Source organism: Gastrolobium bilobum, unplaced genomic scaffold (genome assembly GCF_033153095.1).
Source record: "Gastrolobium bilobum isolate Gb01-03AN ecotype WA unplaced genomic scaffold, APGP_CSIRO_Gbil_v1 utg10601, whole genome shotgun sequence".
Classification (NCBI taxonomy): Eukaryota; Viridiplantae; Streptophyta; class Magnoliopsida; order Fabales; family Fabaceae; genus Gastrolobium; species Gastrolobium bilobum.
In genome coordinates this window covers 81,693-108,029 of record NW_026900130.1, presented here as the reverse complement: position 1 = coordinate 108,029, position 26,337 = coordinate 81,693, and the positions used below count along the sequence as shown (strand labels likewise).

General features: G+C 34.0%; 1 protein-coding gene across 1 annotated transcript; it reads left to right on the top strand.

The window, feature by feature from the left end:
- Nucleotides 1-2,891: 2,891 nt before the first annotated feature.
- On the top strand, nt 2,892-26,003 carry LOC133295438 (callose synthase 7-like). Its single transcript, XM_061494275.1, has 38 exons — nt 2,892-3,024; nt 4,449-4,532; nt 4,663-4,754; nt 4,890-5,013; nt 6,455-6,589; nt 6,679-6,755; nt 6,870-6,954; nt 8,200-8,328; nt 8,451-8,565; nt 9,542-9,873; nt 9,997-10,049; nt 10,553-10,613; nt 16,239-16,323; nt 16,410-16,459; nt 16,575-16,661; nt 16,914-17,018; nt 17,128-17,222; nt 17,311-17,392; nt 17,492-17,655; nt 17,753-17,876; nt 18,004-18,104; nt 18,203-18,302; nt 18,392-18,543; nt 19,338-19,447; nt 19,538-19,648; nt 19,744-19,812; nt 19,911-20,094; nt 20,194-20,305; nt 20,767-20,889; nt 21,045-21,163; nt 21,298-21,381; nt 22,745-22,857; nt 22,932-23,161; nt 23,950-24,747; nt 24,837-24,887; nt 25,043-25,228; nt 25,425-25,690; nt 25,801-26,003. Exons 1-37 carry the CDS (start codon nt 2,956-2,958, stop codon nt 25,662-25,664), a joined length of 5,031 nt encoding a protein of 1,676 aa, XP_061350259.1. The 5' UTR covers nt 2,892-2,955; the 3' UTR covers nt 25,665-25,690; nt 25,801-26,003.
- Nucleotides 26,004-26,337: the final 334 nt, after the last annotated feature.

Below are 26,337 nucleotides of genomic sequence, written 5' to 3'. Positions count from 1 at the left end.
TTTATAATTTTGATTTATTTATTTATTTTTGCTTAATCATTGCAAAATAGTGTTAGTTGTTGTGTTGTAACTTGTAAATGGTATTATGAATACGTTGAGTATGGAAGTAAAGGTATTAAAGGGTATATATACTAAATGGATTTCCTTGGCTGTTTTGTGCAATTTGTCTTTTTTTTTTTTTTTTAAATAAATGGATAAATTTTATTATAGAAAAGAAGAGTGCAAAAGAAAGGGCTAAGATATCCTAATTAAGAGTTGCAAAAAGCCAAAATGAATGACCAGGGAGAAACCACTTAAAATCTAAGATTTGTATCACATGTATCCCATAATATTACATGATTATAATAGAAGAGATGGATAAGATATCCAGCTCTTCTTTGTTATTTCATCCAAAGCCTGTGAAGTTGATCAAAAGAAACTGATCCAAATTGAGAGGGCACATCCTGCACTCACCTCGCAAATTGAATGATCATAAGGATTTGGCTGTAGAGCAACATGGAAATAAGTTGGCAACTGCATAAGAGCTAAAACCACATGCGAAAGAGCTTTTCGGGTTCTCTGAATTTTCAACAGATCTTTAGTGCTCATCTTGCTGAGAAAACACTGTCCAAATGATAAAACTGAATTCAGCAGTTAGCTTTGGACTACCCCTATAGGACTTTGGAAGAAAAAGAAGCACCTTCCAAATATCCAAGTGATTGAAAATCTTTTGATCAAGACCCTAGAAAGATGTAGCCGGAATATTACTGCTTAACTGAACCTCCAAACAAATAAGAGGCCCCTGAAAAATGTGAAAACCAGTTAAAGACTACCGCATAAGTTTTCAGAAATTTAAAGCTTTCCTATCCCTCTACTCTACGTTCTTCCCTCAACTCTATATCATAAAGGTTATGAAAGAGTGATGGAGAGTCCACGTGTTTTTAAAATGGGAGGGTGCAAGGCCCCACTTTATTGTGCAGGACCACCTCTAAAAGAATTTGGAAGTAATCACTGATGAGATGCAATACAGTCTCCTGCAGGAGATGGGAAAAATATCTTCCCAAGCTCTAGGGAAAAAGAAATGAAACAATCAAAATGGCCAAATAATCATTCAATGAAAAACATGCAGTAGACAAAAAAAAAAGGCTTGTAGTGCTTCAATTGTTTAAGAAATTAATGAAATTGAATTTTAGTTAGGCAATAATCATTAAGTTAAAAATGCGTCCATCTGTATTTAGTGACTCATTGAAACCCTTACAGTGGAAGCTTATAGGCTTTGGAAGGTATTTCACCACCAGTTTTGTCCCTATGACTGCAGACCTATCAAACACATACTAATATTTCACCTTTTAACAATTTGGCCATGTTAGAATTTTAAGGGCTTTAGCTCATTTTAATGCATGTAGAATCATGTAAAAGAACGTTAGTATGATAGTAGTGATGAGTATTGGTAGCTATCTTTCAAATACATAAGTGGTGTTCAAGTCAGCGTTCTGCTTAAGAGAGTCAATTTATCGAATATGAAGTTGTAGTTTGAGTAGTAGTAATCAAACTTGTGCCACTTAGAAATGGTATATCAAAGATCCTAAGCTAGTTATTATGTTGTAGCATGAATAGATAGATTTTCTGTTAAACTGCTGTTAGTAAATATAAAAATATATCCAAAACAAGCCCTTATTGCAATGTTATCATATTGAAACCAGATTCTGATTGCAGAATTCTTACTCTGACAGCAAACACTAGTTCAATGTCAACATCTAAAAAAGAGAAATCAAAAAACAAAATAGAATAGAAACATTCCTTCAGCATGTCAAAGGTGTTTTACACTTATATATGCAGAAGAATATACGTCAGTAATAAGTTTTCATTGTTTGTTTAATTAGGTCGCTTCTATGCGTTTGAGAAGGCTCATAATATGGATCTCACATCAAGTGGACGTGGTGTTCGTCAGTTCAAGACTTACCTGTTGCACAAACTTGAAAAGGTACCCTGTCTAGTTTTGCTTTTTTGCAATTCTTTTAGTTCTCAAAGGTGGTATTTTGTTACTTATCATTGGTGTCTATGAGCTGGTAATGATGGATGTCCTGTGGATTCATATTTTAAATATTAAATCTCAGCTTCATATTATTTTCTCTTTTTCATTTGAATAAACATCTTCATTTTATCAAGAAAAAAAATAATACTGGACAATGATTATTTGGGACTATAGATTGATCATTTACATAAAAGAAAAAAAAGGACCATTGTTGTTGATATATTAAATATTTTAAAAAATTTCCTGGTTGCAGGAAGGGGAGCTTACTGAAAAAATGACTAAAAGAAGTGATACTAGGGAGCTGCAGGCCTACTACCAATCATTCTATGAGCACAGAATCCGGGATGGAGAAATTACCCAAAAACCGTGAGGCTTGATCTTAAACTTGTGCTTGCAACTTGAGTGAATCATGTGATTTACAATCTCTTATTCTTCTTATGTCATTCTTGCAGGGAGGAGATGGCTAAAAATGTTCAGATTGCCGCTGTTTTGTTTGAAGTGGTGAAGGCTATGTTAGCTGCACCTCTTATTGAGGAGAAGGTTTGTTTTGTTTGATTAGGCAATGACTGAGATTTGTAGAATACTTCAAAACATAGTAGGGACACAGACTGAGGATATTGTTTTCATTGCCAGACAAAAAAATATGCTGCAGATGTTGAGAATAAGAGGGGACAATATGAACACTATAACATCCTTCCCTTGTATGCTGTTGGTGTTAAACCACCTATCATGGAACTTCCTGAGGTTTGTATGTCAGGGATACATGAGTTTTGCTTCTGCTAATGATATAATCTTCCTAAAAATTTAACTTTTTAATCTGCTTGTTTTTCTTTGCTTTGAAATTATAGATCAAAGCAGCAATTGCAGCTTTACGTAAGGTGGATAATCTTCCAGTGCCCATAATTCGTTCTAGACCTGCTGACTCTAATGAAGATTCTACAATGCCTATGGAGAGGACTAAAAATGTGAATGATATACTTGATTGGATTTCCTCAGTTTTTGGGTTTCAGGTAATGAATATTTTCTGTCCCTTCTATTTCCTAATTTCACTTTGATTGGAAGTTGTCCTGGTTACTAACGTTAGCGATAATTATGACACACATTTATTATTAACCCATTGGAGTTGGGTTCTAGGTTTTAGATGGTGGTGGATGAAGTGATGTAGAATGTACACATGAATGGTTTGTGATAGTTGAATTCATAGGAGAACTGGAATCAAGATTTATTTTTACCTTCTCTTGTTAAAAAGGAATCAAGTTTTCAATTGGCTAGGATTAGTTTTAGAATGGGTGGATTGAAGGTTTGATTGAACTTATTTTAGCATTAGGCCAGTCTGCAAGGAACAAGATGTTGCTTAAGGGAAAAAAAATTTGGGCTGTTTCAAAGCTGTGAACCATACCTTCAAATTAGGTTGAAATTTGTGAAGGGTTCTTAAACAAGGAATCTTTAATGTTATCTGGTAATTACTAATTAGAATAGATCTGAACAATGCTTATAGCTTTTGAAATAATTGGCAGGTTTGTGTATTTCTGGCTGGAGCAAAATGCCAGTGTTTTTCAGTGGAGATATATTCCTATGGCATAGGTTTTTTAACTTCAGGCCTGACAAATGAACAATCTAATTTAATTTAATTTTTTTGGCTTCTTTGATGGATTTTTGTTCATAAATCTATAAAGTGATTGGAGAGCTCTTTTGAGCTGATGTGTTTTTCTCTTCCTTCTATAATTCATGCTTTCATTTTGTTTTTTTTTAAGGTTGTTCTGGGAGGATTTCTTATCCGCCTTTTTCAACTTCTCTTCTTTCTTATTTAGTTCCTTTTTTACAATACAAGATAAATTATCTACATTCACTCTCAAAACGACGTCGTTTTGAGTTGAAAAATTAAAAAATTATAATGAGAAAGACTATTATAATCCTGAAACAAATTATAATTACAAAAATACCTTGATTTTCATCCCAAAACGACGTTGTTTTGGGCTCAATGTAGATAACTTATCTATCCACATTGACTGCAGAAAAAAAGAACTCTTTAAAATAGCTATACAATCCCAACTGGTGTCTATAAAAACTGTCAAAATACTTGGGATATGGAAAATAAACAAAATTATACTTAGATTACTAATTCTCATTACATAAATGTGATCCAGATATCAGCAGTACGGCATACGGAAAGTTATGTTGAGAACATAAAGAATTTTATTGTAGTGTTGTTTTATTTTATTTTTATCCTCTTATATGCTTCAAAGATGTGAATTTGAAGCTCTCATTTGTATCAAAGTTATACTTTTCAATTTTTATTGCTATCTACCATTGAATACAGCTATATATATATATATATATATATATATATATATATTTGTCATGCACATTTCTGATGAGTCATCTCATTTAATGTTGAAATATATCTCATTGGTATCACATTTGGGATTCGAAGAAAGGAAATGCAGCAAATCAAAGGGAGCACCTTATATTATTACTTGCCAACCTGAATGTGCGAAATAGGCCTGAATCTAATCAGGTCAACTACTATCCCTGTAAAAACTTCTATTATTCTATTCTTTTTAGTGTATTATGGACAGGGTAATGCTACATTATAACGTTGTGATACTCTTCAATCAAATTGAAAACTAATTACAAGCTTGTTGCAGCTCCATGAAGAAACTGTACAAAAGTTGATGGCTACAATTTTCAAAAATTATGAATCATGGTGTAATTATGTGCGTTGTAAATCCAATCTTAGGTAATTCAATGTTTTACTGGGAGATAATCAAAGACAAGGATGTTTATCTTAAATTTCACTTCATATAATATTTGTATAATAACAAGAGCCCTTTGATTCATTTTGGTGTATGCAATTTTTTTTTAACACTTACAGGTTTCCAGATGATCATGACACACAACAGTTAGAGCTTATTTACATTGCACTTTATCTTCTAATATGGGGAGAAGCTTCAAATATTCGCTTTATGCCTGAATGTCTTTGTTATATTTTCCATCGTGTAAGTTTTCTATAACTTTCTGTCAAACATTATTAATATAGCATTCATTCTTCTGCTGTTCCCATGAGTTCATCATCTTAATAAGCCCATGCTCTAATATTTTTAACAAACTTATGCTTCATTATGTTAAACGAAATGTTTCTTGTGGTATCTCTTTTAAACTATCATTATACTGTCATTCTTATCACTATCAGTGACATTAATTTGTCATTGCTTCCATCTTTAACTATTATCTCATTGTTATCTTTAATCTCTTGAATCATTCTTCTTAGAAAGAATGGAACCATTGGAATTTATCAAAGATATTTCATGAATAGAACATAGATGTTTTTTTTATCAGATTCAACAAATAAAGTGATTCTAATTTTGTACAAAAAAAGTCATTCTTTTTTTATTCCTCTATAAACCTCTCAAAATTCTATTTTCCTCTTTGTGCATTATTGCAAGTGTTAGCTTGATATAGCTTTTTAAAAAGCATTCCCAGAGGAACGCTTCACTCTCTCAAAGTTCCTAAACATCTAAAATCCGACAAAAAACCCTCTTCTGAAAGTTTGTGGTACAGAGACATTTTTCCTGTTAATTTTGAGAACACTACATATCATGCCCTTCATTTTGAGAACACTGCATATCCAGATGGTCCCTTTTTAGTCCTTTTCCCCTTCATTTCCCCCACTTCTTCTTGTCCCTTTCTTTTTTACTTTTATTTATTTATATATACATATATTTTTATTTTATTTTATTTTATTATTTTATTTGTGTATTTTTATTTATTTATTTATTAATGTATTTATTTATTTATTTATTTATTTATTTATTTTTTTTACTTTTTTCAACCGTTTTGTATCTTTCATGTGGGTTCATCTACCACCGATCCCAATTAATTTGGGATAAAGGTGCTGTTGATGTTGATGTTGATGTTGATTTTGAGAACACTACATATCATGCCAGAATTAACTCTTTATACCCAACTTTGAAGGCCATGCAACATTGTCAAATTTGAGGGCTTTAGTAAACTTGTGCATGGGAAGTGAATTCAAGCCGTAAATTTGTAGGAATGTTTACCTACTTCAAAATAATATTTTTAAAACATCCTAATGCTTAAACATAATTAATAGCGTATCCATAATTAATATTCAACATTCCAACAACTTATGAAGCAAACAGTGAATCGATATCAGACTTATTCTGAACATCTGTCTCATGTTTCCACCCTATATCTGACCTATTTCCAACATCATTCTTTCTAATTTTAGTAGTACGAACTCTATTGCCTGATGACCCTGACCCAGTTGTTATAAACATTTTCAATTTCAACTTCAAGTTTTAGCAGAGGAACTTAACATAAATATTAAAAGGAAACCAATAGAATAGAAACAATAGGTTGAGAAACATGGAATAGATACTGTGTTGATAACTCTGCTTTTTTTTTTTGACCTCAAAGATGTGTGAAGATGTCTATGGGATTTTGTATAACAATGCCTTTCGTGTGAGTGGGGACACATACCAAATAGTAGCACGCGATGATGAATATTTTCTCAGGGAAATCATAACCCCTATATATGAAGTTTTATTGAAGGTAAGTATGATACAGATATAATTGGTTAGTTTTGCTGCATATTTTCAAATATGTGTGCCTGAAACTTGTTTCTGTATTTGGTGAAAAAGGAAGCAAAGAGAAACAACAAAGGCAAGGCAAGTCATTCCAATTGGAGAAATTATGATGATCTTAATGAATACTTTTGGTAATGTTTCACTAAACTTCTATTTTTCTGAATAATGAAAACACTCAAAACAGTGATAAAAGCTATTTTTGTATACATTGGGATAACAAGGAGCTCAAATCTGCCCTTTTCCAGGTCTGACAAATGTTTTAAGCTAGAATGGCCAATCAATCTCAACGCAGATTTTTTTAGGCATGATGCGACACCAACAGCAAATCAGGTCTCTATCTATTTACCTGTACATTCTGTCTGTATGTGTGATTTTTCAACTGTCAAATGCTTCTGTCACAATACATAGGCATCAGATGTAGCTAAAATAAAATGAATATTTGGTATGTTATTTGAGCATATCTTCTACTTTATTCTTCATGTTTAAATAACTTCTCATTGCTTTTTAAATGCCATAATTTTATACCTCTATGCCAACGTGCCAAGTAATATCTTTTTTTTCCCCTTTATCGAAGAATTGTTGTATTGGTTAATAACTTAATACTATTTTGACCATAAGATATACTGAAACAAAAAGCTATGGCAAGAACTCATGACCACTTGAATTACACTGCAACAGAAATTTGGATTGGGTTGCACTATTTGGGTAAATAATACTTTTCAATTTTATTAGAGATTTCAAGGACCAACAACTTCCCTAAAAGCTAAGAAGCTAGGTGGAGGTGTTTGAATGCTTTTATATTTCTAACAAGTGCGGGCAATACATTAGCCTATTGTACCTTGTGCTATAAATACAAGTACCTTGTGCTATAAATACAAGTACCTTGTGCTAATACCCACATCTTCATGGTTTCTCTTAGGTGTTCAGCACATGAACTTTTTAAGGGTATTAGTATTTCAGATATGCAAAGGGACTGGACAGTTGTTCTACACTAATTAGTTTTTAAGAGTTTCCTTTCTCTGTCTTTGTGTTTTACTCTTTTTGTTTTGTCTTTGTTGGGGATTTCTTATCCTCCAACATTTTGTACTTATATCTTTCTTTCTCTAATAAATTGTCTTCTTTTATAAACAATAAAAATAAGTTGCCATGAGCTGTTGGATCTCACTTCCAATACTGGTTAAAGTACAAGAAGAATGGACTCTCTTGCATAAAGTGACTCATGCTTTAATTCAGTTTATTTGGTTGGATAGGATTTGGAAGTGGATGACCTTTATAGAAGAGGAGACATATCTATATATAAAACAAAACTTTAGTTCTGTCGTCAAGTTGAAATGATCTTTGATGTAGAGCTGTTTATTTTGCGTTTTCATTTTTTGTTCATGTTCTTCTTTTCCCTTGCTCCTTGAGGTGCAATGGACATATTTATACAGCTACTGCCTACTTGTATCTTCCTTTTCACTGATAAAAAAAGTGTTCCATTGATCATAAGCAGTACTGCATGTAAAACTCACATTGTCAGATGCACTCACATTACATTGTTAGACATACTTATTGGAGTACAAATGCCAATCTTAGGTTCCCAGCCAAGCCAGCGCTGCAGCTGGGAAGAGGAAGCCAAAAACAAATTTTGTTGAAGTCCGTACATTTTTGCATCTGTATAGGAGTTTTGATCGAATGTGGATATTCTTTATATTGGCTTTACAGGTAATCTTAATACTTGGTCCCTTGGTTTGTTCTTTATGTTGACTTTAGCTGAATACCTAGACCTAAGGTTCAGTCGGGGACTTTCACCATGCAAATTTTATATCATATGTCTTTGTTTTCAGGCAATGATTATTATTGCGTGGAGTTCCTTGGGACCTGTTGGAGTGTTTGATGAAGATGTCTTCAGAAATGTTATGAGTATATTCATTACATATGCCATTCTCAATTTTCTTCAAGGTACTTATTCCTATATGTCTGAGCTTTTTGTTGTATTGACTTTTATCAAAGAAAGAGGATTTGGTTAAAGGGGAGAAAAGAAGATGGGAGGATAAAATATCCTCTATCTCACTACAGAAAAAATTGACTAATACTTTTTGAGCTGTGGAAGGGTGGCACTTAAATGTCAGGATATATAAGATAGGCTATGCACCAACAAATTATTTCCTACGGCTTCCTAAAAAGTCTGTGAAAACCAAGTTTGACTAAGACGAGTTGTGACTTAAATACTAAAAGAAGTGTTTCTATGAAAAAGTAATTTGAGTTCAATGATGGGGACAATTTCAATTTATTGGATCAACAAGGCCCACCTTGGCCTGCAACTTAGAAAGGATCGATTGGTCAACAATACTAGGAAATAGATTCGGTATCTGGTTTGGAAAGCTCAGAGGCCTATCCCCCAAGGGCCCCTATAATGGTTTATTTGGACAGTGTAGGTGATATCCAGGCCAAAAAAATCTATAGGAAAAGGGGTTAATAGTTTCTTGCAACCCAAGAAACTGTAGACACCTGAAATCTGCATATTTGTCAATGCTAGCTGTAACAGCTAAGCGCGCTCCCTATCAACCTCAGTTCCTTCTGTCTCCATTGCTGTATTTGTAAACCTCTATTGATCTACCTAATTTTCTTCACACACAAATCCAAATCCCAAAATGGAAAGATTTGCTGAAAAACCTACTCCTTTCTGTTGGAGGTAATTTATTCAGTTCCTTGGTAAACAAAACTGATGATATTTATTTATTTTTTAAAAAAGGAAGGTAGATTTATTCGGTTCCTTTGCAAAGCAAGGGTAAGGCTATGCACAAAGATTTCTCTCATCCCTACTTTCACTTGTTGGGATTTAATGGGAGTTTTTTTTTTTTTTTTTTCCTTTTTCCGTAGTGTCGATTGCAATTACTGTTGTCACTAACTTTTTTCTCATATCTTCTATTTGCAGTGACTATTGATATTATTCTTACCTGCAATGCATTGAAGAATATGAAATTCACTCAATTGTTGCGGTATTTTCTGAAATTTGTGGCAGCAGCTGTTTGGGTTGTTGTTTTGCCAGTCTGTTATTCTAGATCCGTACAGAATCCACCAGAGCTCATAAAATTTGTCACCAGTTGGGCTGGGGATTGGGGGAACCAGTCACTTTATACCTATGTTGTTGTATTATATTTATTACCAAACATAGTGGCTGCATTACTATTTTTCCTTCCACCTCTGCGGAGAACATTGGAGCGCTCAAATATGCGAATCATTACCCTTCTGATGTGGTGGGCTCAGGTCAAGCTTTTATTTTTTTCACTTTAATGCCTGTATCCAGATGCTTGGTATATTATTCTTTGCATCTCTTTCTAATTGAAATATATTTTTGGTGTTCTTTATCTAACTCTGACTATACTGCAGCCAAAGTTGTATGTAGGCAGGGGCATGCATGAGAATATGTTTTCTTTGCTGAAGTAAGTGAGAAATTCTGGTCAATTTCCTAATTTTAGGACCTACTTTTTCATGGTATATAGGGAAGGGAATTTCAAGGTGGAAACCTTCCTTTTGCTTCAATCATGTTTCGCTTTTAGTTGGCTCCATTTGTGCTTGGGAAATCTTTTCTTCTGAAGGATGATGTTTATAAGCATGACTATGTAGAATTTCAATTGATTTTTGTTATTTATTTTTTTTTTTAATGGATTTTTGTTATATTCAACATAATTCATTTAAGTTTTGTAAAATATTTACTCTCCTAGTTAAAGACACACAGGAGAATATATCTATGAACTTCCTGTTAAAGTTTTCATCATATTATTTATGAAACTTTTTGGCCAATACATTTTAGAGACAAGAAGTCAATTTTTGAATTTTTTTTTTCAATTAAATCAGACTAAAGATTGGGTATTGAATTATAGGCACATATATGAAGTTCCTCTCCTATTTATATATTTTAGCTTCAAAATACATTTTGTGGCAGATACACCCTCTTCTGGATCATGCTGATAATTAGCAAGCTAGCATTCAGCTACTATGTGGAGGTATTGTCTTTGTATATTCTTTGCTTTGATTTTTATTATGTTTCACATCTGAGTTCAGTAACTTAAGGACGCTAAAACACATGAAGGTGATAGTGTGGCTATGTATATATTATATGTGTGTGTGTGTGTGATCAGTGATTGAGTTGATGTTGTTGAATTGAATATCGAAATCCCCACTTTCTGCTGGGAGAATGATATTCAATCCTGTGTAACATAAAATTCTCTTAATGTGGTCATGAACATGGACGAATATAGGATAAATTGTAATTCAATACATATTCTTCTCCCAGCTAAGTTAGCTAATCCTGGTTCTCTAGTTATAAGAAATTAGGAGCAGATATAGTATAATATTTAGGGCTTGCTTGATTATGTTCTTTTATTTTTTTTTATTGTTAAAACTATTTTGTAATAGGTATTTTATGTGTTTTCTTTTTTTGAAAGTCAAAAGTCAACACACAAAACAAAAACATCTGATATATGTTTTCTAAATTTGATTCTAAAAACTAAAAACTATAAACAGTTACAATTTTTAGAACTATTTTTACAAAACAAGCATTATCAGACGGGTTTTTTTTTTTTTTTTTTTTTTTTTCTGAAAATCAAAAAACTGTTTTTGAAAACAGAATTCAAACATGTCCTTAATTTTTTTCCTGGATAATAGGAGAACTTCTATTAGAGAGCAAAAAGGAAAATACTACTAGAGCTAAAGATAAGTTCTCCTCTTATGCACAGAAACTATAACAGAGAGCTAGAGAGTCTCAAGACTGTAACAAAGCTATTTAATTTCTCTGATTAGCAGACAGAGAAACTCCCTTTAAAGAAGCATGAGCAGAGTTCCAAAGAGAGGCCATAAAGACAGTTCTGTTTCATAAATTTGAAAGGTCAAGGAGATACCCTTGGAAATGGAGACGTTCAGATCCAACCATAGACACATGAGACAACAAAATAAACCAAACACTGCTACAAAAATTTAGGCTCATTCTTGCTTAAACCTGTTCGAGATTCCCAAATATCAACAGTTAGTTACAATAGAGGATTGATAGTTAGTTAGAACAATTAATTAGTTAATTAGAGAAGGTCGAAGGACATGGGCTAAGCTTAAATAGGAGGGTAGAAGGTGTAAACCAACCAATTCAACTCAAAAGTTTAAGCTATTAGACGGAGCTATAGAAGGGCCGACCCAGTTCAAATACCCACTTCGTGAGTGTCTGGGGAAGGGAATACTCTAGGCAGTCTTTCCCCTGCTTTTTGCAGAGAGGCTGATTCGAACCCGCGACCTGACACACCACGGCAAGCAAGCTTACCGCTGAGCCAAGCACAAGCCCTTCACACAAGAGTCCATTGGGCTTGAATGGTGGACAATGCACAAGCCCTTCCTACTTATGTTAAGAAATTCCACAATATTTAATCATTTATTAATAGAATGACGAGTGGTGAGGATCAAACTCATGACCACTTGATCACAGAGGTTTCGATACAATGTAAAGCAACCAATTCAACCCAAAGTGATATGATCCCCAATAGGAATGGAGGAATGGATCTACTAGGAATGGAATTCTAACCCCAAATTCATCCACCAACACGACCTGTTAAGAACAGAGCGTATCTCACGCTACAGACCTCGGATTTGGGTGATTCCAAAACGAGGTGAAAGATGGCTTCCTGAATCACGATTTTGGCACAAGAATCACCGGAAAAGGATAAGGAATTCGAGAGATATGAATCCAAGATAATATAGAACGAAATTGGAGTTTAAGGATTATAGGTAGGCGCCACAATTCGAAAGAATTGATAAGCCCAAGAACGCCACAAGGATTGATGCCCTTGATAAGTTCAGAGATTCTCAAAAGAACCCAAGAGAACTAGTCTCACCAAAATAGGTTAACTTGATATTCCAAATCTGTCTTCAAAAGCCATGGTGTTCCCTTATATAGTGGGCAACAACCATATTGAGTTTAACCTAAAAGTACTTACACATAAAAGAAGATAGACAACCCAATAGTCCAGCCCAATAAGCCTTATTACAAAAAGTTTAACTAAATATAAGAAAATAAAAAATTAAGTGCAGAATTTGGGCCAAGTAAAATAAAGCCTTCATGCATATCCATTGAGGCTTATTCTTCAAGGTCTTCAATTTTAATTAAGTGTATCATTTTGGGCTCTTCTTCCTTTAGACTTGGGCTTGTCTCAAGTAAAGTGGTCACCAAGAGATTTAGAGCCTCTTTAGCCTTTTTAGCTTTTGCTCTTGTCATTGGGCCTCCAAGACCTTGTATGTCCTCCAAGTTTATTGTCTTGGTCATGCCACCTCCTATGTCCTCATCACAAAGGTTTAAGCAACTATCCCTTCTGTTGTGTGTCTTTCCAGTCAACCTTTACCCATTCTCCTTCCGATGAAGGCATATCCAGCGAGACATCTCCGGTGGTTGTGGGCATCATTTGACTCGTCTTCTCCTCCTCTACATATATCCATCCTTATTTGAGTAACCACTGGTACAACACAGCTATCTCCTGCTGCTGCGTTTAGAGTAACTAATGTTACTCAGTTGTTAAAACTGTACACAGCTATTCCCTGCTGTTGTGCTTAGAGTAACAGATGTTACTCAGCTCAGCTGTTAAGAGTTATTAGAATATAGTTGTGCAATATTAGTCTTAGCTATGTACTAACAATGGTTATTCTAATTGTCCTCCTTAGATGGCTCTCTGTCAATGGGAGGAATGGATCCCCTCATATGACATGAGGTCATGTGAGAGGATATCCGCAGTCCATAGACAAACTAATAGTTATAGAGAGTACATTAGGATAGAGAGTGAGTAAAGGATAACCGTTGATTTGTCTATGGATACTTGAGAACGTCTCGCATCCATTCCTGTCCATGGCTGTTTGCTGGTTTGGTGTGTTTTGGCAATAATCTCGCATGTTGTGTTCTGTTCTGGCTTCTTTTATGATGTTTCAATTGTTTGTTACTAGGTTTGTCATTGTTTTGGCTACTATTTAACTCTTTTGCAATGCTAGCATGGCATTGAGGAGGTGAAAGTGAGAATGATGACCCAAACCCCTCTTATAATTCTATGCCCACCAATGATCATTCCAGCATTGACATCTTTCTTGCAGATGATCATTTTTGCAAGTGACTTTTTTACCCAATAAAGATCATACCACTGGTGACTTTTCTGCCTACTGTGAATCATATCGGTGGTGATTCCTCTCTACCCACCGTGAATCATAAAGGTAGTGATTTCACTAGCCATTATGAATCCTACAAGCAGTGATCTCTATACCCACCGTGAATCATACCTGTGTTGATTTCTCTACCTGCCATCAATCGTACAAGCAGTCATTTCTTTACCTGCCATGAATCCTATTCAGGGTGATTTATATCCACTATGAATTATCATGGTGGTGGTTTCTTTATTGGCTATGATTTAAACCAGCCTCAATCTTAATTTTCATGGCTGTGATGCACAGCAACCTTAGTTTCAATTTGAGAGTTTTTGGCTCCCCAACATTTTTCTACTCTTTGAAGCTTCCAAATGTTGTTTGCAGAAATTTAGACCTTGCTTGCTTGATTGCTTGCCAAGAAATTTCTGTCATGGCTAATGATCATTCCAACCATCCTGTTGAGTTATCGTTCTGGAAATAATCATCTCTTCAGAATCTCTAGCATCCTTGACTTGTTTTTCCAGCCATGTTTAATGGAGCCCACTTAATTTTTTTTGTTTTTGTTTTTCTTTTTGAAAACTTTTATTTCTAACCAACATAAAGCTTAGTCTAATGAATCAATTATCCAAAAAGTTGAAGCTTTCAAGTAAAGGGGTGTGAAGGAATGAACTTTAGATCACATGGTTATAGAGGCTATGCTATCATGTCAAGAACTAAATGTATAGATAGCTTAAATTGCTCGGCGAAGGCACATGTTAGAGTATAATATAAATTATTAAAGCGGCTCTTACCTAATAGCTTAAGCTTTTGGGTTGAAATGGTTCTTTACATGGTATCAGAGCCTCGTGTCTCGGGTTCGATCCTCGCCGCCTCCCATTTTCTTTGTGGAATTTCTTAGCACAGGTAGGCTGGGCCTGATGCATCATTCACCTTTCAAGTCCAATGGGCTCTATTGTGAGGGGGTGTGTTAGAGTATAATATAAGGCTTTAATGTTTCTACACTGAATGTAGATAAGTTGTCTACATTCACTCCCAAAACGAAGACGTTTTGCGTTGAAAAATTAAAAAATTATAATGAGAAAAACTCTTATAACCTTGAAATAGATTATAATTACAAAAATATCTTAATTTCAAAACATCGTCGTTTTGGATTCAATGTAGATAACTTATCTACAGTAGAAAAAACGAACCCATAATATAAATTATTAAAAAAGCCCTCACCTAATAGCTTAAGCTTTTGGGTTGAAATGGTTTTTTACAGCACACAAATGGTTTTATACCTAAAAATTTGTAAGCTTTAGCTTGAGGGTAACTGTTAGAATATCTACAAAATATTTTGAGGAAGAGAAGGATGTATACTATAAAAGGATAATTTATGTTATTTTAGAGATAATTGTGGTACTTTATTCTTAGGGATCTTATCTTGTTTAGAATCTTATATTATTCTGAGGGATTTTATCTTATTTTTAGTAAGTTATTTATTCCCTTATTTGAGTAGAGTTAGGAGTCTTGATGTCTTGTACTGTACTTAATTCCTAGTATAAATAAGGTCAATGCTTTGTCTTTTGTATCAAATCAGAATACACCATATCAATTTAATATTCTGAATTTCTATTCTCTTTTTCCCCTTTCTTACTTAAACCGTATAATTTCAACTACTATATTGGGTGGAACAAAATTATATTTCTTTATTGATAAGTAGTGGTTTTTTTAACTAAACATCAGCATTTTAATCCTAATTTTTAAAAAAATGCATCACCAACGCTACCACAGTTTCTTCAATTTTACTAGCTTAATGCTAACAATATGAACTTCAATAGTTAATGCTGATAGCATTGTTATGTGAATAGCATCTAGATTCATTGTATAGTATAACCAAATCACGTAATTATATAATATTTTGGAAACTGTTTCATTGTGTTAGAGATACTTATAACCATTAATGTAGCCTCATCCACCAGCTTAAGCTTTTGCGTTGAATTGTTTTTTACATGGTATCAGAATCTCGGTGTTCTGGGTTTGATCCTTACTGCTCCCCACTTTCTCTTGTGGAATTTATTAGCATAGGTAGGTGGGCCTGTGCATTGTCCACCCTTCAAGCCTAGTTAGAGAATAGTATAAAACCATTAAAAGTCCTCACCCACCAGCTTAAGCTTTTAGGTTGAATTGGTTCCCTACACATTGTATTAATTATATTAAGCCTATTATAAAGCATCCGTTGTGTAGCTGAAATACAGTTTCAGCTTCTGTATGCCTCTCTGTTTTCTCTCTCTCTAAGTCTCGACAGTAAGTTTGTGCAGAAAATAAAAATATCATATACTGAATGAACTGTTGAATTCTAGCAATCATGTTTCATGTATTTTCTGTATTTTTGTGTGTTATGATTGTATGAAACTCCCAAAATATTTTTGAAATTGTGCTTCATTAAATTTGTTTGTCAGTTTACTAAACTAATTTTTCAATAGATATCTCCCCTTATTGAACCCACAAAATTAATCATGGGAATGCCTATAGATAACTACCAGTGGTACGAGCTCTTTCCAGAAAACGGTAATACTTTATGTCCTTTTTCACTATCACTACTACATATTTTGTAAGCATAGCTTGCTTCAACTAACATTATATAAGTGCTGCAGAGACTCACAATATATTAATTGTCATTGCAATATGGGCTCCAATTGTCCTGGTGAGTTTAGTAGAAAAGAATTTTGGAGTAAAAAACTTTACCTTGTTCCATTGCTTTGGCTTTCACATTTTTGGGCTTAATATGTTCCATTTTTATATTTTTCATTAATATATAGGTGTATTTTATGGATACTCAAATATGGTATGCCATTTATGCCACTATATTTGGTGGGATTATTGGAGCCTTCAGCCATTTGGGTGAGGTTAGTGGAAAATTTATTGCAATATTTTATATTGATTGTTTGTAATTTCCCCCTTTCTTACGGGATTTCTTTGTTTACCATACAAGGAAAAAAATTGCAGCATTTGTGACTAAGCTATCTCATAAAACCCATCTTTACATGATTTTCTTTTCGAAAATTTGACTTTTTGCTTGTGGTAATGATAGTACTAAATCCTTATCAGTTTTGTAATCCTTTTCTGTTGATTATCTCCTAACATTTTGTATCTCTTAGATAAGGACACTTGGAATGCTCCGCTCCAGATTTCAATCTGTACCAGTAGCTTTCAGTTTACGCTTTTGGACTGGAAGAGACAGATATAGTAAACAGGAGGACTTGGTACTGCATATCATGTTTCAAAATTCAGGACTTGTTCGTGAAGAAATGATATAACTACATAGATGCTAGATATTTATTGGGAGTCTTATAAATGGAGTTTCTGTGGCAGGATGAGTCATATGAACGGTGGAATATTGCATACTTTTCTCAGGTTTGGAATGAGTTTATAAATTCTATGAGAGAGGAAGACCTCATCAGTAACAGGTCGAAACTGCTGCTTCCTTACACATCTTGCATCAGATGCCTGAATTTTCAAGATTCTGATTATATCTCTTGACTATTGATTGTCCAGGGATAGAGATTTGCTTCTCGTCCCATACAGTTCGAATGATATTTCTGTCATCCAGTGGCCTCCATTCTTGCTTGCTAGTAAGGTATGAAATTTTTTAGTGGCTCTGTAAAGGAAAAAGGTTTATTATAATAGAATTGCTGTGTCTTTTGCTTCCTTTCTAAATCTCTTCAATATGTGATAGATTCCCATAGCTGTTGACATGGCAAAGGATTTTAAGAAGGAGGATGATGCTGAGTTATTTAAAAAGATTAAGAATGATGGTTACATGTATTCAGCAGTTGTCGAATGCTATGAGACTCTCAAGGACATCATAGGGAACCTTCTGCTAGATAGAGAAGATCAGGAGTAAGGAAGAAATATCTGTATAGCCTCTGTTCACCCATTTAATTTTTTTCTTATTGGAATCCTCTTGACTATTGGGTTTTTGCCATGTTTGAGACAGGATTATAAGCCTTATATGCGGTAAAGTAGAATCTTGTATAAGACATGAAACATTTGTCAAGAATTTCAAGATGAGTGGCTTGCCTTCACTTAGTGAGAAGTTGGAGAAATTCTTATCTCTATTGGTAGCTTTTTTTTTTCCATCATGCTTCCTTTTTCGCTTTTTTCAAGTATATTTCTGTTCCTTCTTGGTAGACTTATTCAGGTCTCATAAACATTGATTTTTTTTATTTTTTTTATTTCCATTGGCAGCGAACTGACAATGTCAAAGATTCATTGAAGCCCCAGATAGTCAATGTCCTGCAGGATATTGTAGAAATTGTCATACAGGATGTTATGGTTGATGGCCATGAGTATGTGTTAAACATTAAGTGGGATATTGGTTTATGATTTCTTTTAACCCTATAATAAGTACTGCTTTGTGATATTGGCTTGGTTCTGCTTTCTCCAGAATTCTGCATCAATCTCAGCAATATATAGGAGATAGAGGGCAGCAGAGATTTGTTAACATTGACATTTCTTTTACGAAGAATAAATCTGTGATGGAGAAGGTAATCTTGACAACTACACTCCTGCAAACATATCACATTATTCTTTTTGAATGCCTTGTTGCTTATTAGTCTCTGTTTCTACTCTGTAGGTTGTTAGGCTTCATTTGCTTTTAACAGTCAAGGAATCAGCCATAAATGTGCCCCAAAATCTGGATGCCCGCCGCCGTATCACATTCTTTGCAAATTCTTTGTTTATGAATATGCCAAAGGCTCCCAAAGTTAGGGACATGTTATCCTTCAGGTTAGTCATTGTGATAGACTAATATATTGAAAGGAGAAAAAGAGGTAGAATGAATATTGAATAATGTCAAGATATAACTCATGAATGGTTTTATATCAAACACGCCTATTCTACCTTGTGTTGAAATTAAACTTCATGTTAGAACAGTGGCGGTAGCAAGAATTGAACTCTTGACGCCTTAATCATACAGTCTCTAATAATTTGTTGAAGGGCCAATTTTCCTAAAAGCTTAAGTTGTTAGGAAGAGACCCATAAATGGTTTATGTCTCTAACAAATAATAAATTTTAAAATGGATGGATGAATTACAATCTGTACAGGAGATCTACTGTTTTTTGATAGGTCATTTAAAAATGCCAATTTATTCTTACTTTTATACTCGGCAAAAGAGAAGAATGACTATGGTATTAATCAAATCTGATTTTTCATTACCATTGCTCTTTTGATTGTTGGTAACAATTGCCACATCATTTATTGTGGCTGCGGGGATGTATATACAGATTATCGACTTTCCTAATTATATGGATGACTGTTTATTTTTGTTGAGAGAAGTTTGTGTGTTAAGCTAGACACATGTTCTGTTATTTATCGATTATTTACAATCAATTAGAGAGTAATCTATCCTGGTAAAAACTAGCCTCTGTCCTAATAATCAGTAATTTATTATTCTAATCTAATCAACGTAAATATACTTGACTATACATTCTAACATATTGCTAATATTCAAACGTAAATGTTAATATTCTAACAATTTTACCTCATGCTACCATGATATCTTATCTGATTTTTGCTTCAGTGTTCTAACACCGTATTTCAAAGAAGATGTTCTCTATTCTACTCAAGAACTCAATTTGGAAAATGAAGATGGAATATCAATTTTATTCTACCTAACAAAGATATATCCTGGTGAGTAATGTTTTTGAATGCTTACCAATTATTTTGCCCCTCTTTAGCACATGTGCACTTATTTTACTGTCGGACATTAATGCCGTGTAGATGAATGGGCTAATTTCCATGAACGCGTAAAAAGTGAGGATCTTGAAGAAAATAAGGAGGAGCTTATTCGTCAGTGGGCATCTTACAGAGGACAGACACTTTATCGAACAGGTCTTGATCATAGTGAATATTGTTTTCATTGCTAGATTTGTATATGTATTCCAATTAAATGTTATTTTTCAACTTTTTCTATTTGTTTTGTCTAGTGAGAGGAATGATGTACTATTGGCAAGCTTTGATTCTTCAGTGCTTCATAGAATCTGCTGGAGATAATGGTTAGTTCTCTCTTCTGTATGCTGTGTTTCAAATTCAAATTCTGAGATATAGCAGAAGCCATTCATTTACGAAGGAACTATCATCGTGTCTCTTCCAGATACTATCTCTTACGACTACCGGACAGTGGATTTCGATGACGATGATAAGCTTCTACACGCAAAAGCTATGGCTGATTTGAAGTTCACCTATGTTGTTTCTTGTCAACTGTATGGTTCTCATAAAAAGTCCAAAAATAGTAAAGACAGAAGCTGCTACAATAATATTCTCAATCTGATGTTAACGTGAGTCAATACAACCATTTTCCGAACAATATAAAGGATCTTGTATATCGTAAAATAACAAATGGGATTGACAATGGAAAAATGGAACATTCCATGCAGACATTCAGGCCTTCGTGTTGCTTACATAGATGAAAGCGAAGAGACAAGGGATGGAAAAACTCAGAAATTTTATTACTCTGTTCTTGTCAAGGGAGGGGACAAGTATGATGAGGTATGGACAAAAAAATTTCGTTTGATGTTTTTTTGTGATTTCTGCTTCATTCATATTTACGAAAAGAAGGTATAAATTAAATTTATTTTTGTAGGCTTGTTTCTAGAAAATCTACCAGCCACTCACCTTATAGGAAAATCTGCTGTGAAATCTGATAAATACGTAATAAGTCATTGTAAAAGGAAAATGTAAAAGTTTCTCTAGAATCTCTTTATTTTGGCATTAGCATATTTCGTGGCTATTTTTAGCTGTCTTCTGTCGATATCATTGACAAGATTTAAAGATTATGAGGGTAACAAAAAAAAGAGAGGATGTTATGCGCAACTATTTGCATGTGCTAAACAGAATGGGTTGTTTACTCTGTATTACCATTGCATTGGGTTGCTCAATTTGGTTGAGTTGGTTTGGGGTATTGAACAGCCTCAAATTTTAATACAAACGGTTCTATGTTGCTTTGCCAGGAAATATATCGCATCAAGCTTCCTGGTCCTCCAACAGAAATTGGTGAAGGAAAACCTGAAAACCAAAATCATGCCATTATATTTACTCGAGGTGAAGCCTTACAAACCATAGACATGAATCAGGTAACATCAATTCAATATGCAGTAAATAGTACTTGTTAGAGATTTAATATAAAATCATTCATGTGTATTCTCACCTAACAGCTTTTGGGGTATTTTGTTCATGACAGTACCTTTTGTATAATTCAATGCTCTTAATTTACCTTTTTTTTGTTAAGGATAATTACTTTGAAGAAGCTTTCAAAATGAGAAATGTATTAGAAGAATTCCGCAAAGATCGTAGGGGGCAACGGAAACCCACCATATTGGGTCTAAGGGAGCATATATTTACCGGAAGGTCTGCCCTGTGACAATATCTAGTATATAAATTTTATTTGAACAAATCATTTCATGACCAAGAAAATTTTCTTTTTTATCATCAAAAATGAATCCGTGCCAGTTATCTATGCTTAAATGTTTCTTATTTTGCAGTGTTTCATCACTTGCTTGGTTTATGTCAAACCAGGAGACCAGCTTTGTGACCATTGGCCAACGAATTTTGGCAAATCCTTTAAGGTTAGTCCCAATTTGTTTGTCATGAACTGCCTTCAAATGTGATATTACATGTAAGTTATTATTTTATATCCCTTGGGATTTTCATCCTCCATTTGGTGATCCGAATAATGGGGACTAGTAGTTACAAGTACATATTTGGCCTTCTCTTATCACTTCTTTGGATTCCGTTTTCCTTCCTGATTTAATTTTTATTGTTATCATATTATGAGTCTTGTCATCGTAAAAGCTTAATATCTTAGTAAATATAAAAGAAAGGATTCTATTTATTATATATCCACTTGCTTTCCCACTTAAGAGCCCATTACACTTGAAGCATCAACAGCACACACTCATCACTACTTTGCAATGCAATTGAATTTAATACAAGAATAGGAGCAACAAGACATGGGCCCTTAACCAGTTTGTTAAAGTGGCTCCAATATCATGTCCGGAAAACAATCATTCTAAGAGCTTAAGTTGTTAGGAGAAGGTCTAGGAGTTGTTTTTTATTTATATCTATGGTCTTTTATTTTATTTTGCTTTATTTTATTTGTCTTTTTATGGTGTTAGTAGTTATTTTAATTATGCTTATTGGGATAAAAAAACTGAAGGAATTGTATGTGACCTATGTGTTGGAGTTGGAAGCTTTGACACAGTTCGATAATTTACAGATTACAACCTACTTAGGGTTTTTGGCTATAACTTCATATTTAGCTTGTATATCATGATTGTGCTGGTTGAACCTATCTATTTCTGTTAGTCTTATTGTTTCTTTTGGATGGAGGGAATATTGGTTGTTCCCATGTCTTCTATTAGGTTGCACAAGGTGTTCTTAGAGACTTGGCAGTTAAAACTAAAAAGAGGGATTATCTTTTCTGTTGAAATGCTTCCTTTGCAGTTTTTTGGTTGTTTTGTTTGGGAAAGACTGCCACTAACACTTTGTTTGGTCCACTTCCGTGCTTTGAGGCAATGTGCTCCTCATGTCCCTGGTGTATTCTAAATAGAGCTTCTAAGAGGAATATTTTTGTTCAAGAATTTACTTATGTTCATTACTTTTCTTTCCTTCGTTTTATTACTTTTTTTTTATGTTTTACCCACAAAAGGACAACAAAAAGAAATAACGGATTGAATGAGCACAACAATTGTTTCTTTCTTTTTTTTATGAGTTTGATTGCTTGTTGAGCATCTTTCTTATTCAGTTATACAGTGAGTTTTGTTCTGTAAGAAAAATAATGTAAAAATACATAATTGGTAATATAGTTGGAAAAACTTCCAAAATAAATATTGTTTTAGGGAATTTTCAAAGTTCAATCTTGTTTTATTCATTGCAAAGTAAACTCTTTTGTAAACTTCAGCTAAGTAATCCATATTCCTAAATTTGCAGGGTTCGATTTCATTATGGTCATCCTGATATATTTGACAGAATCTTCCACATAACAAGAGGTGGCATAAGCAAAGCTTCAAAAGTTATAAACTTAAGCGAGGATATATTTGCAGGTACTTTAAGGTTGAGTAGAAAATGTGTATCCGATTGATGGAAATTTTTTACTAATTGTGCATAACATCCATAGGGTACAATTCAACTCTACGTCAAGGATTTATCACACATCATGAGTACATACAAGTAGGTAAGGGTCGTGATGTGGGTATGAATCAGATATCACTCTTTGAGGCTAAGGTTTCAAATGGAAATGGAGAACAAACGCTTAGCCGTGATGTTTATCGACTTGGACGGCGATTTGACTTCTACAGAATGTTGTCATTCTACTTCACAACAGTTGGTTTCTATTTCAGTAGCATGGTAATTAATCAAATTTTCTTTTGGGGATCTCATCTTGATAGTTAATGGCTATTATTAATAGCACATTACGGGAATGTACTTTGCATAATTCGGAGTATATGGTGTTTGCTTTCAATATAGGAAACAGCTTTGGTTATATACACTGTCTAGTTTTACAATGAAGAAGAAAATAAAAAAATAGAAAGTCTTAATATATGACTGGTGAATGGATTCTACTGTGATTTGAGCTATGTTAATCTTAATTATTGTTGAAGATATGAGTACTGATAAAAATGGTTTAAATGAAACAAGATATGGGAAGGATATGTGGATAGAAATCTATGATCAAATTTGCATGAAATGGCTGCTTTTATAAGGACTTGATTCTTCTGTTGGCTGTCTAGATATTTGCTACCACATGAAATAAGGTCCTCTTATTCCAGTTATTTTTATTTCATATGTATGATTCATTTAGTTTAATCCGGGTCATTTAAGACACTGTTGATGTCCTTCAAGTGGAGGCTAGACAAAATGCATATCATCTATCAAAATCACATTGTTTAATCGGGTATTCTATATGAAATAAATTCCTAAATAAGGTTATCTATAACAATCAACTTAGCCTTTGAGTTAGGCTGCTTTACATGACTATACAATAAAATATTTGAAATGTAAAAGTACAATAAAGTCACAGATATAACTAGACAGCTAATTATGATATAATTGAGTATGAAAGCACATTATCCTAGTTTTGTTGTGTAAAATTGGTTTATGCTAACGCCTGTAATTGGATGTTATGAATTTTTCAGATAACTGTGTTGACTGTCTATGTGTTCTTATATGGACGTCTATATATGGTATTGAGTGGAGTTGAGAGAGAAATTATTTCAAATCCAAACATAAAGCAGAGCAAAGCCCTTGAACAGGCCTTGGCATCCCAGTCTCTTGTTCAGTTGGGCTTACTGCTGGTGCTGCCCATGGTAATGGAAATTGGCTTGGAGAAGGGATTTCGCACCGCCTTGGGTGATTTCATCATCATGCAGCTGCAGCTAGCCTCTGTGTTCTTTACTTTCCAGCTTGGAACAAAAGCTCATTATTTTGGAAGAACAATCTTACATGGAGGCTCTAAATATAGACCAACTGGTCGCGGGTTTGTTGTCTTCCATGCAAAGTTTGCTGATAACTACAGGATGTACTCGCGAAGCCACTTTGTGAAAGGCCTGGAGATACTCATACTATTGATTGTTTATGAAGTCTATGGGGAGTCATATCGCAGCTCGCATCTTTATCTATTCATCACAATCTCAATGTGGTTTTTGGCTGTTTCCTGGTTGTTTGCTCCTTTCTTGTTTAACCCTTCTGGCTTTGATTGGCAAAAAACAGTTGATGATTGGACAGATTGGAAGCGGTGGATGGGAAATCGTGGGGGTATTGGTATCCCAGCTGATAAAAGCTGGGAATCTTGGTGGGATGAAGAAAATGAACACCTGAAATACTCGAATATCAGGGGGAAAATTCTTGAGATAGTTCTTGCATTTCGCTTCTTTATATATCAATATGGAATTGTCTACCACATGGATATAGCTCATCATGTCAAAAGCTTGCTGGTAAAGCAACTCATTTTCTGTGTTCTCTAGTCCTATAAATCGTTGTTAGTTTTGTGGCACCATCTTATTACCTTCAGTTTTTCTTGTAGGTATATGCACTTTCTTGGGCAGTTTTGGTAATTATCCTCGTTGTGTTGAAGGTATGTATATGCTACCAGGGGATCAAGAGTGACTTCCTATACAACCATTATTATTTGCATCAATTGAAGCCTAATTAATTGTTTGATATAAAATTATTTCACGTTTCCAAAATGTAAATGCATTTTGTCTTCTGTTGTTTGTGTATGGCTATCAGATGGTATCCATGGGTAGACGAAGATTCGGCACCGACTTTCAGCTCATGTTTCGAATTCTCAAGGCACTTCTCTTTCTTGGTTTCATGTCAGTCATGACTGTGCTATTTGTGGTTTGTGGTCTTACCGTATCAGATTTGTTTGCTGCTATTGTTGCCTTCATGCCCTCTGGATGGGCCCTTATTCTGGTAAGTTATAACTTGTGCATATTACAGAAGCACTAATAATATAAGAACAATTTTTGCATTTTTTGCCAACTTGCTATTGTGTGACATGGCTTAGGAAAGATTGAACAAAAATTACTATGTATTCTACTTCTGCATGGTCCTAAAATTGCAGGCACTTTTTCACCAATGATGTTCCATTTTTTCTTGTGCAATCAAGATTGCACAAGCATGCAGGGGGTGCTTGAAGGGAGCTAGATTATGGGATTCAGTGAAAGAGCTTTCAAGAGCATATGAATACGTAATGGGATTAATAATCTTCATGCCAGTAGCTGTTTTATCATGGTTCCCATTTGTGTCAGAGTTCCAAACCCGGTTGTTATTCAATCAAGCATTTAGTAGGGGGCTCCAGATTTCAATGATTCTTGCTGGAAAGAAAGACACTTATAAATCTGAATGACACATTATTATTATTAAATTGCCTAGGTAATCTTGCATTTACTACACATCAAGGTTATTTTTTTGTATCATGCTTTAAAGAAAGTAATGCTTTTTCCTTTCCCTCACTGATTCCATATCTTTCCAAATGTTGGCAGGAATTGGGAGTTTTCTGTTTGAAGAGAAATTAACCTCCTAGATATCAGAAAATTTTGGGAGCTCTGATGATTCCCTTATCCTTTTCAAACTAAATTGTACTAACTTTTTTTTTTTTGGTAACAAATTGTACTAACTTTATACTGTATATGTACGAGTTAAGTGATCAGCTTTATTTATTCATCTTTAACATAGGAAAGGGATTCGGAGGAGAAAATAATTATTATTCATTATAATTCAATTCAATTCAAGGAATTTTTTTTAAATATCTTTTCTTATATGGGGATGTACTTGTTAGGAGTTAGTTGTTCTCTTTTTTCTTTTTTGATATACCCCAGCAATAATCTCTAATAATAATTATAAAAAAAAGAGACAGTTGTTTTTTACAATGGTTACATATTTGTTCAGCAAATTGATTGATTAAAAAATGTAGCATTTTAAAAATGTTTAGATGTTTTAGGGGAAGATAGTGTTCTAGCCTTCTAGGTGATAGTTTTATTTCAATAATGCTAGATGTCCCTTTGTAATTTGAGTTTTAA

What these genes read in the sequence shown, in the direction of transcription:
- LOC133295438 (XM_061494275.1), top strand. Translation starts at nt 2,956, where the DNA reads ATGCCTATGGAGAGGACTAAAAATGTGAATGATATACTTGATTGGATT. An exon ending in TTCTGATGTGGTGGGCTCAG is followed by an intron (nt 9,874 to 9,996) that starts GTCAAGCTTTTA and finishes ACTATACTGCAG; the next exon opens with CCAAAGTTGTATGTAGGCAG. An exon ending in GAGGGGACAAGTATGATGAG is followed by an intron (nt 20,306 to 20,766) that starts GTATGGACAAAA and finishes TTGCTTTGCCAG; the next exon opens with GAAATATATCGCATCAAGCT.